General features: G+C 55.8%; 2 protein-coding genes across 2 annotated transcripts in view; both read left to right on the top strand.

The window, feature by feature from the left end:
• CCDC40 (coiled-coil domain 40 molecular ruler complex subunit) overlaps positions 1-1,658 on the top strand; it is a 45,207-nt gene extending 43,549 nt beyond the window's left edge. The window contains exon 20 of the mRNA XM_055408410.2: positions 884-1,658. Within this exon, the coding sequence (XP_055264385.2) occupies positions 884-1,129 (246 nt within the window). The 3' untranslated portion in view covers positions 1,130-1,658. The remainder of the gene's footprint in view (positions 1-883) is intronic.
• A 1,199-nt stretch (positions 1,659-2,857) lies between these two features.
• On the top strand, positions 2,858-18,628 carry GAA (alpha glucosidase). The gene is made up of 20 exons (XM_055408407.2): positions 2,858-2,941; positions 5,579-6,246; positions 7,470-7,615; positions 8,524-8,689; positions 8,772-8,868; positions 9,315-9,434; positions 9,508-9,626; positions 9,695-9,826; positions 10,746-10,856; positions 11,317-11,430; positions 11,528-11,612; positions 12,059-12,176; positions 12,550-12,683; positions 13,772-13,923; positions 14,087-14,235; positions 15,427-15,568; positions 15,959-16,102; positions 16,534-16,698; positions 16,980-17,132; positions 17,525-18,628. The coding sequence occupies exons 2-20, from the start codon at positions 5,740-5,742 to the stop codon at positions 17,582-17,584; spliced, it is 2,814 nt and encodes a 937-aa protein (XP_055264382.2). The 5' UTR covers positions 2,858-2,941; positions 5,579-5,739; the 3' UTR covers positions 17,585-18,628.
• The last annotated feature ends 1,743 nt before the right edge of the window (positions 18,629-20,371 follow it).

Genomic DNA, 20,371 nt, shown 5'->3' with positions numbered 1-20,371 from the left:
TCATAGCACTACCTACTGCTGTCGTCCACATCACATTGCTCATGAAGGCTCCACGGGCCAGTACTGTCCTGGGTGCTAGGGGTACAGTGAACAGAAAAGGTGACAACCCCTGCCCTCCCTGAGGTCACCTTCTGAGGGTGGGAGGACAGATAAACTAATAAGCAAAATGATACCTCATATCTTATGTTGACAGATACTCTAGAGAAAGAGGAAGCAGAGAAGGGGTGTCGGGTGGATGGGGGCAGCAATAGGAAGGAAGGTGGTCTGAGATGGCCACACAGGGGAAGTGACATTTGAGTCAAAATTTGAAGGGGAGGCAAGGGGATGAGCACCCCCAGGCACAGCAGGAGTGGAGACTGCCCAAGGCCCCGGGCTTGCAAGGCTTGGAGGGGGCAGTACCACGACCATGGGCTGCTCCCTCCGGGATGGGGTGGGGAGGAGTGACTTGGGATCACTGCAGTCATTTGGTTCTCACGATGAGTGTGGGCCGTGAGGGCCGAGAGTGGACACAGGACCTGTCTTAGGCCATCATGGTTCTTAAGAAGGATGCATGGACCAGGGATAGCCTCAGGCTAGTGAGAAGCCACTGGACTCCGCGTGTCATTTCAAAGCTGCCCCACTGGGATTTTCTGCTGGACTGACTATGGTGTGAGCAGAAGGCAGGGGTCACTCAGGGCTGCAGGGTTTGGGCCCAATCAACTGAGATGGGTATGGTTGGCACCTGGCAGGTTGGACTGTGGGCGAGGGCGGGTCCATCAGCCCCTTCCCCTGGATCTGCCAAGCTCTCCACTGGCGCATCCTCAAGTCAGAGTTTGTGCCAGGCCAGCAGGTGTCCTCTTTTGAACACGCATAGCCTGACATGGGGTCTCTTGTCCCTCCCAAGAATCTTTCTGAGCTCGTGACCCTGCAAACACGCGTCAAGTACCTGCAGGCTGTGAAGGACGGGCGGTACATCTTCATGCTCCACAATAAGCAGTCATTGCAGATGGAGCTCAAGCGTTTGCATGACAGGCTGGTCAGCATCGGCACCATCCTCCACCATGTGAAGGAAGAGTACCCCCAGTTCCAAGAGGCCCTGCTCAAGGTCAGCCAGTCCATCGCCAAAAGGCTGGAGTCATCCAGGTCCTAGAGAGCCCCAATCCCCAACCCACCCACAAGGAGGAGACCAGTCTTGTGTGTCATCAGAACTGGAATCTTCCTACCCTCAGAGAATGACACCACTTGAGAGAGACAGGGCAGCATTGTAGAAATTCTTTGTAGAAAATCCCTGCATTTGCAGTTCCATTTTGGTGAGTCTTCCACTTGCAAAGGCAGTGTCAGTGAACACAAACCTGCATTCCCACGTTGGGCTAACTTCTCCTAGTAAAACTGGAAATACAGGCCTCTGCTACTGCCCCCACCTCCAGCATGGGTTAAATCCAGATTCCCAACTTATGGGAGCAAGTCCAGGGGGATGTGAATCCCTGGCTGCGTCTGGAGGCCTAAAGCCTGAGGTGAGCTCACACAGGTGTGTGAACACAGGCCTCCCTTTGTCTGCCCAGCTGTCCTGCGCCCTCGCCCACCCGGGGCGCCTCCCCCCACACTCTGACTCCAAAGCACCTGCTACCTGGGCCTTCCCTGAAGTTTAAAGGGAAAATGTGCTACAAGATAATTTTAAATGTTTCAGCAGGAAAATAAAATTTTTTCTGAATGTGCGGGAAAAAAGTGTATTTATTCTAAAATATTTCAGAAACTCAAACCCCACAAAGAAGCAGGGAAGCCCTCAATCCCACTCTGCTGTGTGGGGCTTTCTGTGCCTGGTTCCACCTGACAGGGTCACAGGATCCAACTTTTCACTTGAAAATCTTGCTCCTCTGTTATTATTAATTTTTATTGCATTATATACTTTGGGCTTCCCAGATGGTGCTGGTTTCCCTGATAGCTTAGTTGGTAAAGAATCTGCCTGCAATGCAGGAGACCTGCATTGGATTGGATTCCTGGGTCGGGAAGATCCCCTGGAGAAGGGATAGGTTACCCACTCCGGTATTTTTTGGCTTTCCTTGTGGCTCAGCTGGTAAAGAATACGCCTGCACTGCAGGAGATTTGGGTTCAATCCCTCTGTTGGGAAGATCCCCTGGAGAAGGGAAAGGCTACCCACTGCAGTATTCTGGCCTGGAGAATTCCATGGACGGTATAGGCCGTGAGGTTGCAAAGAGTCGGACACGACTGAGCGATTTTCACTTTCAGTTCACTTTCACTTCAGGTGGCACTAGTGGTAAAGAACCAGTGCAGGAGATGGAAGAGAGGCAGGTTTGATATCTGGGTCAGGAAGATCCCCTGGAGCAGGGCTTGGAAACCCACTCCAATATTCTTGCCTGGAGAACCCCATGACAGAGGAGCCCAGCGGTCTCAGTCCATGGGGTTGCAAAGAATCAGACACCACTGAAGCAACTTAGCTCATAGTGGCTTTACAATGTCGTGTTAGTTTCTCACAGTACAAGCTTGCTCCTTTTAACACGAACCTTTTCTCAATGTATGAAAAGTATCTTGTCATTGAACGTTTTCATGACAGTCGGTTTTATGGGTTATGACAACATTTTCCTTTCAGAAGAAGTTTAAGTTGCTTCCAAATTTTCGGCCTCTGGGTGAGAAACTCGCAGTCAGGCCTCTGGAGTGGCCTGGTGGGCTCTAGAAGGCGGGGAGCTCGCTCACTCGCGGGCGTCCTCTCCCCAGAGCCCTCTCTCCTGCAGTGCGCATGGCCCCTGGGCCCTCCCACTTTCCAGGGGCGCCGAGGCCAAGAGGGCGAGGATGCCCCTGTGCGCCCCACCACCAGAGGGCGCATGCCCGGAGACGAGCACTCACCAAGGGCGCCTGCGCAGGGAGCTGTCACGTGACTCGCCGCCTCCGCGCCGCGGGCGCTGGATCCCGAGGCGGCCGCTGCGGCTGGCGCGCGTGCGCGGAGGTGAGCCGGCCCGACCGCTGGATTGGGGCTGCGGGTGGTCCCTGCGAGTGGCGGGGCCGGGGCGGTCCGCGGCAGCCCCACAGACTGGCGGCTTGGCGGGTCCAGGCAGTCGTCAAGCCCGAGAAGGGAGGGGTCGATCGATAGAAGGGTTGGTCGTCAGTGCTTTCCTTTTGGAGAAGTTGAGGGCATCGTGCCAGGGCCGCGCGCCCCGGTCAGCAGTGGCGACGGTGACCTCAGTAACATGGGGACCCCGGAAACTCCACGGTACCCACTCACTGCCCCCAGCTGGGCGAGGAAGGCTGTGCTTGCCCACGTCCACAGGGAGGAAGCTGAGGCACGGGAGGTTTAAAATCCTTCAGCTGCCTCTGCCGCTGGTGGAGCTGGGCTCTGAACCAAGATTGTCCGTACCACCACCGTGGCCTGGGAACAATGGTTCAAAGTCACAGCCCAGAAAATGGGGCGACAGGCCCTCCGGGGTGCCACTTGACCTACTGACCGTCAGTCCTTCCCCATTTCTCTCTCTAAATTGTCGCGCGCCCTTCCCCTCTGTAGGATCTCTTCCCCCTTCTAGGCTGTCTCCCCTGTATGTAAAATGGAAACAGGGAAGGGATGGGGTGCTGCCCTGACTGTGCCACTGGCCACCTCTTCAACTTCTGAAGTCTGGGTGGGAAGGGCCAAGACCTTCCACTCTGAGTTCCCCGAGTTTCTGAATCATCACCATCACAGATGGGTCTAGCAGAGTCAAGTGGAGCTGGGACACTTGTGTGGTATAAAAAATAGGTATTTATCCCCAGTCTTTGTCCCCAGCTCCTGACACACAACTCCTGAAGACCCTAGAATCTTGGTGGTGATAAGAATGTCTGTTTCATGCTCATGAGTTGACTGGGGGCTTGTAAACAGCTTCAGAATGGGGGCTAGTCCCCAGAAGGACGAAGGCAGGATTCCAGGGTGGGAACTTTCACCTGACCTCACTCCAGGAGCGGAGGCTGGTGATTTAGTTAATTACCAGTGGTCAGTGATCTCATCGTTTCGTGCCTACATAATAAAATCCTAAACTAGTTGGGGTTTAGAGAGCTTCCAAGCTAGTGAACACATTTTGTTGCTCAGAGGGTGGCCTGCCCAGAGAGGGCATAGAAGCTGAGCACCCCTTCTCCATACCTTGCCCTCTGGGTATTCCTAGATTGTATCTTTTATAATAAACCAGTAAAGTGCTTTCCTGAGTTCTGTGAGTTGTTCTAGCCAGTTATTGAACCTGAGGTGAGGGGTGTTGTGTGAACCCTGGGATTTATAGCCGCGCGGTCAGAAGTGCAAGTGACAATCTGGAACTTGCAGTTAGTGTCTGAGGAAGTTCGTGGGACTGAGCCCTCAACCTGTAGGGTCTTTGCTAATCCAGGAGTTCTTGTCAGAATTGAATTGACTTGAGTGTGGAAAAGCCCCACACTTTTGGTGTTAGAAGTGTGAATGAAAACAGTTTGCTCTGACACCTAACATACTGGTGAAGTATGGTGGCCAGAATGTTCCAGGTGACTGGCTGGTCTGTGTTTGGGACAGGCTCAGACTCTCAATGACGTGGGTGCACTTCTGTGCTGGGTGACTTCCCCCCCTGCCCCCACCAGTATCTGCATGTTTCCAGAGGCCGTGAGAATGCAGCTCACAGACCTCCTGCCACAAGGAGCTTTGCTGACAGAGGTTCAGCTCCTGTGCCCTGAAATCATCACTGCCATCTCCTGCAAGGGGCCATCTCCTAGCCCTTAACACTAGGGCAGGCCTCTTCTGGGAGACCTGGACCCCTCTAAGGACCAGCTTAGGCTTGAGGACCCCCAGTGCCATGACCTTGCCCAACCTTCCTTAACCTGCATAACAGTCTGGGGCTCTGGGACCCACCACCCTCCTGTGGGGTCAGGAGGGTGGGTATGTGTGGGTGGTCTCAGCCTCTCTGCCAACCTCCCCATTTTCTCTCAAGCAGATAAAAATGATTCTCTGAGTAAAATCCTTGCATGTTTAGTCCCGTATCCATGGCTGCTGCTCCTCAGAGGAGCTGGACAAACAATGTTCCTTACATAAAGATAAGCAAGATGCAGGTGATAACAGTCTTAGCACCAGAGTCACCAGAGCGAGGCTCCAGTGCAGTGGCTGTGGCAGAGACCCACAACCAGACCCCACATGGGCAGGTTTCTCACACACCTGATGGCAGGGGCCAGGAGGGGCTCCACTTGCCAAGTCCTGGGGGCCAGGCCTCTCTCCTGTGCTTGGCCGTCCCTGAGTGTTGCCCTGCGTTGTGGTGCCCAAGACCCCTCCGAGGCTGTATGCACATCCAGGTCAGCAGAGAGGGACAGAGAGAGGGCGTGCTTCCGCCCCATCAGCCAAGACTTAACCGCCTCAGCCACAGTCCTCATCCAAGAGCGGGACTTACTCCACCTCCTGTGGGAACTTATTCTGCTTGATCTGTCATGTGGGCCTTTGTTAAGTCATTTTGTCATTTTTTGTTATTTTGTCTTTGTTAAGTCACTAAGTCATTTAGACAGACATTGTAGATACGTTAATTTGTGACATGTTAGAAGACTTCACAATGCACAGAATTGTGCAACTCCCTGATTGGGACTTTCCTCTCCTTTCCCTTTTTCCTCCGTGCTGCAGGTCTGCCCTCATTCACTTCTGCCCTGGGCGCTGTTGGGCCAGCCCCAAGTTCAAGTCTGGAAGCTGCTTTGAGAGTCTCCTGAGGTCCTGGGCATTCCCTCCTGCTGTCCTGTGGAGCCTGGTTCTTCTGTCTGCCCGCTTCCTAGATCCACTGTTCACCCATGATGAGGTGGCCACACTGCTCCCGCCCCCTGCTGGGGGTCTGCACCCTCCTCTGCTTGGCCCTCCTGGAGCACATCCTGTTTCATGACTTGGAGGTAGTCCCCCGCGAACTACGAGGCTTCTCCCAAGACGAGATTCACCAAGCTTGCCAACCAGGAGCCAGCGGCCCAGAATGCCATGGCAGCCCCAGGGCAGCGCCCACACAGTGCGACCTGCCCCCCAACAGCCGCTTCGACTGCGCCCCAGACAAAGGCATCACCCAGCAGCAGTGTGAGGCCCGCGGCTGCTGCTACGTGCCTGCAGAGTGGCCTCCGGATGCCCAGATGGGGCAGCCCTGGTGCTTCTTCCCTCCCAGCTACCCGAGTTACAGGCTGGAGAACCTGACCACCACTGAGACAGGGTACACGGCCTCCCTGACCCGTGCCGTCCCGACCTTCTTCCCCAAGGACATCATGACCTTGAGGCTGGACATGCTGATGGAGACTGAGAGCCGACTCCACTTCACGGTGGGCAGGATAGGGGCCAGGGGCTGGGCACGGGCAAAGAGAGTGTGTGGACAGTGGATGAAGGTGGATTCTTCTGTGCTTAGTGGCTCAGTCATGTCCGACTCTTTGAGACCCCATGGACTGTGGCCCCCAGGCTCCTCTGTCCATGGGGATTCTCCAGGCAAGAATACTGGAGTGGGTTGCCATGCCCTCCTCCAGGGGATCTTCCAACCCAGGGACTGAAGCCAGGTCTCCTGCATTGCAGGTGGATTCTTTAGCATCTGAGCCACCAGGGAAGCCTGAAGATGGACTCTGTGGGGTGTTTATTTATGCACAGATGTGTACTGTACCCTCACCCAGAGTCGGTGTGAACAGACATGGCATCTATATTCAGGGGGTAGTGGGTCACTAAGACAGTAACTGGGAGGTTCTCGGAGTGTTCTAGAGGGCAGGGCTTAAAGTGAGGGGGTGGAAGGTTAGGTTTCCCCCCAGGAAGTGACATCCCAGCTGGGACCTAAAGTAGGAGGCAGGAAGGGGTACAGTGGGGAGGGAGGAAGTGGGGACATTCCAGGCAGTGGGCGGTGGGATCCCAGCCACTGAGAGCAGGGCCTCTTGTCCGATTTATTCCCAGCTGCTGGGACAGTGTCTGGCACGTAGCAGGTGCTCAGTAAAAACTTGTCAACTGAACGAATGTCCAGACACAAAGGTGAGAGAGCCTGCAGCACCCAGTTCAGTAATACCCAGTTACTAACAGAGTAATAACAGCCCTGAATTACTGAGCGATGACTGTGTCCCCAGACAATGGTTGGGTGATCTAATTACGTTTTCGCATTCACTCTATGACTGGGAATGCCAGCAGAAAAACATTGCCAGATTCAGGAAATAAAAATACAATTTTGAATTTCAGATAACCGAGGAATTAGTCGTCGTCTTTTTTTTTTTTAGCATAAGTATGTCCCATAGAATATCTGGGACATATTAATACTAAAAACAATTGTGTGTCTAAAACCCAGATTTTCTGGTGTTCTGTATTTTACCTGGCAGCTCACAGGAGGTGCTCTCCTGGCTCTATAGGAAACTGAGGCTCAGGGGTGTGGACTAGTGTGTCCACACCTCCACGCTCTGTGCGGCCGCCCTGGGACTTGAACTGACTCCTCCCTCCTCTGGAGGGTGAAGGATGGAGTGGACAGGTGTTAGGGGCGGTCAGCCACCAAGGGCCTGATGACACTATTCTCGTCCTCTAGATCAAAGATCCTGCCAACAGGCGCTATGAGGTGCCCTTGGAGACCCCGCGTGTCCGTAGCCAGGCGCCGTTCACCCTTTACAGCGTGGAGTTCTCGGAGGAACCCTTTGGGGTGGTCGTGCGGCGGAAGCTGGACGGACGGGTGCTGTGAGTGCCTAGGCTCTGTGCCCCCCCAAATCTGGGTGGGAGGGCCAGGGAGCTGGAGGGCATTGTCCCTGACCCTGTTGTGGTCCACCCTCCGGCTCGTCGCCCCCGGGGGCCCTGGTGCTCACTGTTCCCTGCACCCGAGCCGTCAAGGGCCCCCCACTCACACTGTCCACCCCAGGGAGGCCCACTGGGAGTGATTTTCCCCGGGGGACACTTGGCAACAGCTGGAGACATTGTCACCATCAAGGTGGGGATGCAGGGATTCCACTCAGCTCCCCACGGCACACAGGACGGCCCAGAACACAGAGGGATTGGCCCAAACGTCAGCAGTGCCTCGGCTGAGAAACCCTGTCCAGTCTAAAGGAGCATCCCCACTCCAGGCAATACCCCCTACTCTGCTTTATTATTTATTTCTTTATCACATAGTACACATCAATGTGGGCTTCCCTAGTAGCTCAGCCAGTAAAGAATCTGCCTGCAATGCAGGAGACCTGGGTTTGATCCCTGGGTCGGGAAGATGCCCTGGAGGAGGGCATGGCAACCCACTCCAGTGTTCTTGCCTGGAAAATCCCCATGAACAGAGGAGGCTGGCGGGCTGTAGTCCATGGGGTCACAGAGTCGGACACAACTGAGTGACTAAGCACGGCACACAGCACCTATCAGTTTATCAGACGCTGCAGTTGTTAACTTGTCTCATCCTTTAACTTGAACCTGTGGAACCTCGGAGTGCCCTAACTGCCTCTAGCTGGGCAGCTCCATGACGTCTGGGAGCAGTTTGGCCCTCCTGGGAGGTGATACTCAGGGCCACAATTCCCAGGACTGGAAGGGTTTTGGGCAGCAGCCGCTTGTGGTCAGGGGTCATGGAGCTGTCAGCTTCTCATGTGAGGCCACCTGGTCTCTTCCGGCAGGCTGAACACCACGGTGGCCCCCCTGTTCTTTGCGGACCAGTTTCTGCAGTTGTCCACCTCCCTGCCATCCCAGCACATCACAGGCCTTGCCGAACACCTTGGGTCCCTGATGCTCAGCACCAACTGGACCAAGATCACCCTCTGGAACCGGGACATCGCCCCCGCGGTAAAGGGGTGGCAGAAGTGGGTCTGGGATCAGAGGGGCCTCATGGGCCAGGACGTAAAGTGGGGTGTCTGCCATGTCCCAGCCCAATGTGAACCTGTACGGATCTCACCCTTTCTACCTCGTCCTGGAGGATGGCGGGTTGGCTCACGGGGTCTTCCTGCTGAACAGCAATGCCATGGGTAAGCATGGGGGCACTGGGGCCCTCCACATCTGGCCAGTTCTGCTTCTAAGGGTTTCCCTGGTGCAGCTACACCCCCTCCTACCTTGAGGGAGCTGGGGCTCTCTGTACCTGCCTGACAGGCTGCAGGTCTCAGAGGAGGGGGCAGGGGATTGGGCCTTGTACATTCTCCGAGAAATGAGCGGTGGGCCATGGCCTCTGCCAGCTCTGTCCTTTGGTGCCCCTAAGGTGAGACCTCTGATGTGAGGAGGGGGCCTCAGGCTGCTCAGCACCTTCCTGTCCTGCTCCAGGTCTCTCAGTGAGCTGGGCTCAGAGTGGCTGTCCTGGGTCCCCCGGCTCCCCACGGGAGGGCCTCTCCAGCAGGTGTTTGGCCCATTGGTACAGAGCTGAAGGCCCCGGGAAGGGGGCTGAGTATTTGTTCCTGAGCCCCAAGGCTGCTTCCTCCAGATGTGGTCCTGCAGCCCAGCCCAGCCCTCAGCTGGAGGTCGACAGGCGGGATCCTGGACATGTACATCTTCCTGGGCCCGGAGCCCAAGAGCGTGGTGCAGCAGTACCTGGACGTTGTGGGTAGGCCTCGCCCCGGCCCCAGCTGCTCCCTCCCCAGCCCCTCCTGCCCACTCACGGTCACCTTGGCTCCCAGGCTACCCGTTCATGCCGCCGTACTGGGGCCTGGGCTTCCACCTGTGCCGTTGGGGCTACTCCACCTCCGCCATCACCCGCCAGGTCGTGGAGAACATGACCAGGGCCTACTTCCCCCTGGTGAGTGCTGGGGAGGGGCCTGGGGCCCGCCGTGGGGCAGGGTGGTGAGCCCTGTGCTGTGGCTGCAGGACGTCCAGTGGAACGACCTCGACTACATGGATGCCAGACGGGACTTCACGTTCGACAAGGACCACTTCGGGGACTTCCCGGCCATGGTGCAGGAGCTCCACCAGGGCGGTCGGCGGTACGTCATGATCGTGGTGAGTGCCCTTTGTGTCCTGTGCTGCGCGGAGCGGGGCTCTTTTGGAAGCCAAGGGTCCCAGCGTCCGGTGGCTCCAACTCAGAGTGGCATCGTCATTGACCCGCTGTGTCCTGCACGGAGGACACTTCTGAGGGTCTTTGGTGTTGAGGGAATAGCAGATTTATAGACTTGGCCTTTGTGGTCCAGTGATGTCCCTGGAAATGCGTCTTTGCTCAGGATCCTTGCAGCTGTAAGTTGCTTGAACCGCTGAAAGCAAGTGGTGAGGGCATCACTCAGCTGACACCACTCAGCTCTGGGCAGGCCAGGTGGAGCTGTGTGCTGGAGCAGCTGGAGCGCTCCATGGGACCCCTGCCTTTCCTCTCTGGTCAGCTCTGCCTTGTAGGGAGCAGGGCAGGCTCTGAGACACACTTCCCGAGGCCAGTCCCCGCAGCCAGAAGGGTGCATTCGGGCTGGTATAGCTTGTGGTGGGTGCCCGGAGGAGGAGGTGGGGAAGGGGAGCCGAGACAACCAAGTGGTCGCCACTGTGGATGCCCTTCAGGAGAGGAAATCCATTTGGAGTTGGACTAAATGGTCATTTCTGTCCTCGTGGCCCCTTTGAAGGGAGCAGTGTCCAGGGCCACTCACTCAGTAAGGAGGGCAGGTGCAGACCTCTTCTTATTTTTATTTCTAAGGAAATAAACGGCCGCTGTAGAGCATTTGTGAAATTCTGGGCCCTTCAAGCGAAAGTAACTCTTGCGTCCAGGGGCTCCCCGTTTGGCATCTGGGGGCGGGTCACGTGTGCCTCCACGCACGGTGTGTTGACTCACATGAAGCCGCATCCACGTCTGCCTTGCTGACATTTAGGGAGAGCATTTTCCCAGCGATGGGGCCAAGATTTCAGGCATTTCCTTCTCATCCTAACTGGTTTCTCTCTCCAGGATCCTGCCATCAGCAGCTCAGGCCCTGCTGGGAGCTACCCACCCTACGACGACGGTCTAAGGCGGGGGGTCTTCATCACCAATGAGACTGGGCAGCCACTGATTGGGCAGGTACAGTGGGGCCTGGGGGGCGACGGGGAGGAAGAGGGGTCTCTGGCCAGTGGTACTGAAGGCGGGGTTCACAGCTGGGGGTGACAGTGGCTTCTGACAAGGCAGGCCACCTAGAATCCTTGTCAGGGGCCCTTGTTTGAAGGCAGTTCAGACTCAAGCTCCAAAGCTCCTCAGGGAGACCTCAGAGTCCTCTACATCTTCTGGGTCCCCAGGGGCTTCCCAGGGCGAGGGGGTGCGGGGGTGCATCCAGAAGAGTCCCTGCTTCTTCTCCAGGGCAAGCCCAGGACCAGAAGGAAGGCTCAGGAGTGTGGCTTCTGGGGCCTTTCCCCATGCTCCTCCCCCTTGCAGTCCACCCACCCCCAGGGAGATGAGTGAGGCTGCAGCCCTGCCCGCAGCTGGTTTGCCCAGGGCCTCTGTGCAGGCTCCAGGGGCCCCGTCTGCCCTCTGACCTCTTGTCCAGGTGTGGCCCGGACTCACCGTCTTCCCTGACTTCACCAACCCCGAGGCTCTTAATTGGTGGCAGGACTTGGTGACTGAGTTCCACGCCCAAGTGCCCTTCGATGGCATGTGGATCGTGAGTGTGGCCCTGCCCCTGGGTGTCCTGTGGCCTTGGGGATTAGCCCCATGCCCTGCACCAGGTAGGATGCCCACCCCCTGGTCCTTCCTCGCAGGATATGAATGAGCCATCCAATTTTGTGAGGGGCTCAGTGGATGGCTGCCCAGACAACAACCTGGAGAACCCGCCGTACATGCCAGGTGAGCTGTCCCACGATCCCTGCCTGCCTCCGTCTGCATGTTCCCACCAGTAGTCAGCTGGGGATTTAATAGCTCAGATCAAGGGATTTTCCTTCTCTGGTTTGGGAGGCTTGAAGCGCTGGTTTCTGAGGAGCTGATGGCTAGCAGGAGCCTGGGACATGTGAGGGAAGCCTCAGGAGTGAGGTTCATGTGGGGAGACCTCAGCCACGTGATGCCGACCGGGCATGTGCTGCTGAGGCGAGACCCTTCAGAGGGGGTGCTCCAGGCGCAGCTGGTTCAGGAGCAGGCAGAGGTCAAGTCTGGGTCTGCAGAGGCCAGGCTGTGGCACCACCTCGTCCTGTCCTTGGAGAAGTGGAAACTGTACCCAAGTTCCAAGTGGCTCCAGGATGTGGGGGGCACCAGCCTGCTGGGCGGAGGCTCCAAGGAAACAGCCTGCTCTTCTCCAGGGGTGGTTGGTGGGACCCTCCGGGCAGCTACCATCTGCGCCTCCAGCCACCAGTTCCTGTCCACGCACTACAACCTGCACAACCTGTACGGCCTAACTGAAGCCTTCGCCTCCCACAGGTGAGGGGCCAGGGTGGGGGAGGGAGAGGGAAGCCCAGGTCCCCCAGGGCCCCTGCCACCCCCATTCTAACCCCTCTTGCCCTCCGGCTCCGTGCCTGGCACCTCGGAGAAAGGGCATGGTGATGAGACAGGGAGGCCAGGGCTGATCAGGACCTCTGGCTTCCTTGAGCTTCAAGGGATGTTTGTCCAGCCTGGGACACATGCATTTTGAGGGTAGTCGGGGAGCAGGGCTGACTGCCCAGCAGACAAGGGCGGAGGCCTCAGCTATCCGGCTCCTTGCTCCCAGCCCATCCTCCCTGCTGCACTGCCAGGCGCTCTTGCCGGCAGTGATGGGTTCCCAGGGACTCTGCTCAGCACAGCTTTCTCTGCCCAGGGCCCTGGTGAAGGCTCGAGGGACTCGTCCCTTCGTGATCTCTCGCTCAACCTTTGCCGGCCACGGCCGATACTCCGGCCACTGGACAGGGGATGTGTGGAGCAACTGGGAGCAGCTTTCCTACTCCGTGCCAGGTGAGCACACCTGTCAGGAGGCGGGGCAAGGAGGGGCGCATGGGCCCCTCTCCAGGGGAGTTTGTCCCGAGCCAGGTCCTCGGAGAGATGCTGCTGTGATGCGGTGGGGCCTGCCGCCAACTCCTGTGAGTGGGCTCACCTGTGGTGCCCCTCTTCCCAGCATCCCATCTTGGATTCATGCTTTGTTAGAACATCCTTCTGATGACCACATTCTGAGTTGCGTGAAAACTGCATCTGAGCTCAGTCCAAAGGGCGCCCCCACCCGTGTTGTCTCCCTGGCTCTACCTTGCAAAGAGAATTTTGATTTTTGTTTCAAGAGCTCTGATGCTGCAGACATCTTAGGCCCAGGGATGGCTCAGGAGCCCTGGGGAGAGGGGAGAGGTGACCCCCTGAGGTCACAGCTGAAGAGAGCCTCCGCCAAACCCTCCAGCCTGGAAGTGCTTTCCTAGTCACAGGCTTGCTTCCGTGTGTGATGTGTATGTGACGTTGCATATGTGACGTCCTGCCGAGCTGAGTCCACTCTTCCTTCACAAAGCCGCTGCTCGCTCTGCCCATGGGTACTGACTGGCTCTGATTTTCATCCTGGGGCCAGTGTGGCAGGCCTGAATCCTCTTTAACTTGTGCCATTTTAATTGTGTCTTGGTGTAGGTCTGTTTGAGTTCATCTTGTTTGGGACCCTCTGAGTTTCCTGTATCTGATTCCTTCTTCTGATAGAGAAGTCATGGTGGGTCAGTGCCCACCCTGATGTCCCCAACCTGATTATGTCTGCAGTGACCCTATTTCCAAATGTCACGTTTCTAGAAACTGGGGGTTAGGACTAGAACTTAACTTTTGTAGGGAGGGGAGGGGATTCAATTCATCACTGACCTATCTAGTTTGCCCTGAACACGCTAGGTGTTAGGGAGCAGATACAGCTGGTTGTTCTGCTGAAACCACAAGTACAGGATGCACCAGCCATCGGGTAGGGGCTGGGTGGGAGGGTCTTTGGGAGGGATCCTCCTCCCTCGCCAGTTCAACAGGTATGTCTGTCAGGCTCCTGGACTGGTCCAGCTGTGGCATCTGCAGACCTGTCTGACTCTGCCCTCCAGAAATCCTGCTTTTCAATCTGCTGGGGGTGCCCCTGGTGGGGGCTGACATCTGTGGCTTCCTGGGCAACACCTCAGAGGAGCTGTGTGTGCGCTGGACCCAGCTGGGGGCCTTCTACCCCTTCATGCGGAACCACAATGACCTGAACAGCCAGGTAGGGCGGGGACAGCAGGGGAGGCTGTGCCCTGGGAACGCCGCTTTCTGTGCCAGCGACCCCAGCCCTGGCTGGCCCCGAACTGCCAGGTCTCCTGGGGTTGGGGGACCTTGGGGACTGCCACCCCAGATCCCAGGTGCTTCCGCCACCCCCTTCACCGCAGCCGCAGGAACCGTACAGGTTCAGCGAGACGGCACAGCGAGCCATGAGGAAGGCCTTCACCCTGCGCTACATGCTGCTGCCCTACCTCTACACGCTCTTCCACGGGGCCCACGCCAGAGGCGAGACGGTGGCCCGGCCCCTCTTTCTGGAGTGAGTGCCTGGGTTGGGAGCGATGGCCTCAGGCCCACTGACCCCAGGTTAGCCACCCTCCTGCGCTGGGTGTTCCAGGCATCAAGGGGAAGGAGGTGGCAGCAAAATCTGGGCCCTCCCCGCTGAGGTACCCCCTGCACCCCCAGTTCCCACCCACTGGATTCCAGTTCAGGGCTGGGAGCCCTCGATAACAGAAAGTCCCACGATGAACACTGAGTACAGACCAGGCCTCCCAGATGGCAAAGCAAGTTGTAAGTCTACTGTGATTGAATCCGTTTGGGGCTTAAGGTAATAAGACCACCAAAGAAATCCAATAGCTATCCCCCAGGTAGGACTCGATATACCTGAGAAGTTACTTTCCTATAAAATGGCTCCTCGAATCAGAGGGTTAAAGGATTTTTCAGTAACGTGGTAATTAGTAAGCTATTTACAAAAATCTATTTTTCTCTCATCTCATACAAACTTAAATTCTAGATGAATTAAATGTCAAAAATTAAACTGTAGAAGAAGCCCCAGGAAAACAGAAGTCCATGTTTCCCTCTGCTCTGGCAGGAGAGGGCTTTCTAAGCATCAAAAGCAAAAAGCAAAGGAAGGAGGTTTACTTAGGCAAAAAAAAATAACATTTCTCTGAACATAAACAGAAAAATAAACAGAAAACTGCTCTAAACATAGATTGTCAAGGCAAATGAATAGCAGAAAACCTTTGTGGCCCAGTTGATAAAGAGTCTGCCTGCAATGCAGCAGACCAGGGTTCGATCCCTGGGTTGGGAAGATCCCCTGGAGAAGGGAAAGGCTACCCACTCCAGTATCTGGCCTGGAGAATTCCATGGACTGTATAGTCCATGGGGTCGCAAAGAGTTGGACACGACTGAGTGACTTTCACTTGTCAATAAAATGACACTCTCCCTAATGTACAGAAACTCAGACCAAGTGTAAGACTAACATCAACAACCAAATAAAACACATGGGCAAGAGCACGGTTTGCAAGTAGGAAATGTGAACAGGTCATGCCCGGATAATCAGGCAAGGAGAGGTTATTCTTGGCTCCTGCCTTGACTTCATTTGGCCAGAACCAGCCCTGCCATGTGTAACCCAGGTCCTTCAGCTCCCTTCCAAACCTCCCCATGGGCCCCCTGAACTCACTGACCTTAGAGGTTACCAGACCGCCCTGCCAGTCTTTCCTGTTTGAAGGTTCCCTGAGGACCCCAGCACCTGGACTGTAGACCGCCAGCTCCTGTGGGGGGAGGCTCTGCTCATCACCCCGGTGCTCGAGGCTGAGAAGGTTGAAGTCACTGGCTACTTCCCCCAGGGCACATGGTACGACCTGCAGACGGTGAGTCCTGGGGCCCTGAAGCCTGGGAGGATGGTGGAGGGGTCCTCCCTCTGGCACTGTTGGTATGGAGGGGTCCTTGCTACATGAGGGCCCTCACCTGGAGCTGCTCCACTAGCAGCATCTTGTACGATCCTAGCAGGACCCATTTTCTAGATGGGGAAACTGAGGCTGGATGGGTGACTTGGCACCAAACTGATCCAGGACTCCAGTTCTCCTGCTTCCACACCCCTGCCCCTTCTCCCATCCTCTGAGCGGCCCCACGCGAGCCCTGGCTGCAGCCTCTCTCGCTCTGTCCCCACTGTGGGGCCCAGTCTCCGCTCTTGCCTCCCAACAGCAGCACAGGGTCTTGGCACTGCTCAGGACCCTTTGTGACATGACATCCCCCTCCAGGTACCAATGAAGGCCTTTGGCAGCCTCCCGCCTCCTGCATCCCTCATGTCTACCATCCACAGCAAGGGGCAGTGGGTGACACTGTCTGCCCCGCTGGACACCATCAACGTCCACCTCCGGGCCGGGCACATCATCCCTATACAGGTACCTGGGCCGGGCCCCTGAGCCCATTCGTCCAGCCCTGGGGCTGCTGGGCCCCCACATGTCTCTGTCCAGCTGGAGGTCCGCCCCCAGGGAGAGATGATACTTCTGAGGGGTGAGGATGACCTGGGCTGGGGAGGGACACATCCCTGCACTGACTTGCTCCCAGGCCAGGTAGAGGGGAGGGCCTTCTAGAGCTTCATTGGCCCTTCTCAGAAAACAGTCAGTCTGCAAACCTCCATGGGCCTTGTGACCGCTGAGGTGTCCACCTGGGTCAGGGTGGTCTCCACAGGCCTCCAGGCTACTTGGCCGTAGACTGTCCTGCGGATCTCGGTTTCTTCCACTGCGGCACTGTCCTAGCCTAGCGTTCCTCACACCTGGATTTGGAGGCCTCCACCTGGCTTGGGACAGTGACGTGGGCCATCCTCTCCCAGGGCCCTGCCCTCACGACCACAGAGTCCCGCAAGCAGCCCATGGCCCTGGCTGTGGCCCTGACAGCCAGTGGGGAGGCCCAAGGGGAGCTATTCTGGGACGACGGGGAGAGCCTGGGAGTGCTGGATGGTGGGGACTACATGCAGATCATCTTCCTGGCCAAGAACGTGAGTCGGATCTGCCCAGGCTGGGGGCCATCTTGGGGTGACTATCCTGACTCGGTGAGGGTAGCTGGGCCTGGGGTCCTGGGATGGCCACCTGTCACCGGGTCAGTCAGACTGAAGGGGAGAAGAGCCCATGGGCCAAGTCCCTTGACCAGAGTCCTTTGCACTGTGCCAGCCTGCCAGGGGTTGCAGGGGGTGTGCTGCCCAGAGACCCTGCCCGAGTGGGGCTTGCTGCCCCAGACCACCTGCTCACGCCTCCGGTCCTCTCTCTCTGCTCCGGCCAGAACACCATTGTGAACAAGCTGGTACACATGAGCAGTGAGGGGGCCGGCCTGCAGCTGAGGAACGTGGCCGTCCTGGGGGTGGCCACAGCCCCCCGGCAAGTCCTGTGCAACAGCGTTCCTGTCTCCAACTTCACCTTCAACCCTGACACGGAGGCAAGAGAGCCCCCACTTGGGCCTATCCTTGAGGGTGGGGGAGAGGGAGGGAAATGCCGGCTGAGCTGGCATCGTGGACTCCCTGTCCAGCATGGAGAGGACACTTGAGTGTTACAGGGGCAGAGAGGAGCTGACCTTCAGGGAAGAGCGGGAAGTCTGGCCCCTCACACTGCACATCTTTCCTCTGCCCGTGTCCAAGTTGTCGGCCCCTGGTTAAAGGGCAGCTCGTTTCCAAAGCAGATTGAGGCGGCCACTGCCAGGAATGCTGGGAGGGGACAGAGCGAGACTCCCAGGGCTGGGCCAGGCCCCATGTCCACTGCCCACCCACAGCCACAGGCTCCTGTCTGCCTCACTTCAGTTGCCAACCCAGTTTTCCTATTTCTTGTCCCCAGACTCTGGACATCCCTGTCTCGCTGACCATGGGAGAGCAGTTCGTCATCAGTTGGTCTTAACCTGGGGCCCAGTGGCGTGCTGCTCCTTTACAGACCTCCCAGTGGCCCAGCACTTGCACGCCATCTGCAGTGTAGGGACCTGGGTCAGAAGTGCTTACCCCGAGTCACATGGCACTGATGTCCTTGAACACCCAGATCCGCTTGTGAGTCTGTCTCCTGGGCCCTGGGCCAGCAGTTCATCTAGTCTTCTGCCCAGATGCCAGTCAGATCAATGCCCTGAGGGCGCCCTATATTGGAAACGTTTACTGGAAGCTTTGCTCCTCTATAGCCTGTCACTGCAGTGTGTGTGCACTGTCAGCCACCATTGCCCGCCTGTGACACAGAGCTGGTGCCTGGATGGGGTGGTACCTGCGTCGCAAGGCCCCCCACCTCGGGAGGCCCTGCTGCTGGGACCCGATGAAAGCACAGAGCTGGGGGCTGCTACAGACTGCTTTCTGGGCTGTTGCCCCCAACAACTCAGCACAGTTCACAGGACTCAGGGAACCCTCAATCTGAAGTGCAGTTATTTTCAATAAAAGGATGCACCTGAAGGTCTTGACACAGAAGTAGGACTCCATCCTAGATGGGCCCCTGGACATTTCTGGGCAGAGTGCGTGCTTTACTGTGTACTCTCAGAGCAGCACCCTCACAGTCCATCACCTCACACCCAAGTATCATCTGTCAGGTGACTGGAGAACAGCCAGCCAGGCCTGGGGTCAGTCACCTGGTGGGAGATGCGCACCCTCCCCAACCCTGCCCAAGGGCTCTGTGGACTAAAGCTGCTATGCCCATACTTCCGTTCCCAGGCAACCACTGGTCAGATTTTGGTCACTATAAATCAGTTTACATTTTGTGGAATTTTCTGTAAATGGAATCATAACAGCTTTTTTTGGGCGGGGTGCTAATACTAATCTGACTACTCTGAGATTCACCCATGTTGCATGTGTGCTTTTTCATGGCCAGTTTTCCATGGTATGGAGGTGCCATATGGTTTATCAAATTTTAATGGCGTTGAATGTTTTCAGCCTTTTACTGTTAGGAATAAAGATGTGGTCAGCAGTCGTGGACCAGTGTGAATGGACGTGTTTTCATTTCTCTTGAGCAGACACCAAGCATGATAGGGTCAGGTCCTATGGAGCGGGGGTGTGTATGACTGAACTGTTTTCCAAAGTGGGTGACCTGCTCTGTTCCTACCAGCTTTGCTGTGGCTTGGGCTGGTATCTTCAGTTTCAGCCATTCCAGTGACGGTGGATCTCATGGGTCTGATTTGTGTTCCTGATGACTGAAGATGGTTGAGCATCTTTTCTTGGACTTATGTCACTCTTCTTTGGTAAAGTGTCTGTTCAGGTATTTCGCCTATTTTTTACTTGGATTTGTTCCCCCTGAGTTATGAAATAGTTTTTCCATTGCTACCGACAAATTACCACAATCTCCGTGGCTTAAAATGACAGATTTATTCTGTCACAGTTCTGTAGGTCAGAAGTTTGACTTGGTCTCACCGGGCTAAAATCAGGTGTTAGCAGGGCTGCTGCTTCCTCTCTGGAGGCTCCCTTGCTCATTCGGGTTGTTGGCAGAATTCAGTCTCCTGAGCATACAGGTCTGAGGTGCGCAGTCCCCTACACATCCGCCTGAGCTTCTAGGGGCTACTCCAGATCATAGCTCAGGGCACCAAATCCAGCAATGGTGAGCCGAATCCTCACCATTGAGACTCTCTTCCACCTCTTCATTTCACCACTCTCTGACCCATGGTAGCCCTTCATCTCAAAATCGTTAACTTAATCTCATCTGCAAAGTCCCTCTGGCCATTTAATGTGGGATATTCACAGGTTCCAGGGATTAAGATGTGGGCATTTGGGGGTGGGATAGATGGGTTTCTCTAATTTCTCAGAGTGAGAGCTACTCTAGTTGCAGTGTGTGACTTCTCATTACGGTGGCTTCTTTCCGTGAGGGGCATGGGCTCTAGGGGGCATGGGCTCTAGGGAGCATGGGCTTTAGTAGTTGCAGCACACGGGCTCAGTAGTTCAGCTCCTAGGCTCTAGAGCACAGGCTTAGTTTGCTCTGAGCCATGTGGGATCCTCCCGCATCAGGGATCAAACCTGTGTTTCCTGCATTGGTAGGCAGATTCTTTACCAATAAGCCATCAGGGAAGCCCTCAGATGGATTTCTTAATAGAGACATATTCTTGTCCACAGCACTGACAGAATAAACAGTAATTCCCTGTTTATTTTCACTATTGTCTGAGGTCCTAAGAAAAAAATGGAAGTTGATAGACAATTAGTAGCCCTCATACTTAGCCCTCAGTTCTGAGTTTGTCATGTTAGAACCCAATTTCAGGTGGCACTAGTGATAAAGATCCTGCCTGCCAATGCAGGAGACTCAAGAGTCACGGGTTCAATCTTTGGGTCAGGAAGATCCCCTGGAGAAGGAAATGGCAATCAACTCCAGCATTCTTGCCTGGAAAATTCCATGGACAGAGGAGCCTGGCAGGCTACAGTCCATGGAGTCACAAAAAGTTGGACACGACTCAGCAACTGGGCACACATTTGGCGGGACCATCATTCTACCTACACACAAAATTCTTCGTATTTTCCAGTTTGTCTTTTGTCAAGTACATACAAGTATCTTCCCCCTTGCTCATGCCCTTTTTAAGTATAATTTAGAGGAAGTATTAGATTCCCCACCTGATTTTTGATACAGTTCACCTACCACACAATTTACCACTTTAAAATGTACAATTCCGTACCTTTCAGTATATTCATAGAATCATGCAACCATACTTCTAGTTCCAGAACATTCCCATCACCCCCA

This window comes from Moschus berezovskii, chromosome 20, assembly GCF_049115385.1.
Source record: "Moschus berezovskii isolate FMDL1 chromosome 20, NW_MosBer_1.0, whole genome shotgun sequence".
In the NCBI taxonomy this organism is placed as follows: Eukaryota; Metazoa; Chordata; class Mammalia; order Artiodactyla; family Moschidae; genus Moschus; species Moschus berezovskii.
Note: the sequence above shows the minus strand (reverse complement) of the source record. Positions and strands in the feature narration are given on the sequence as shown.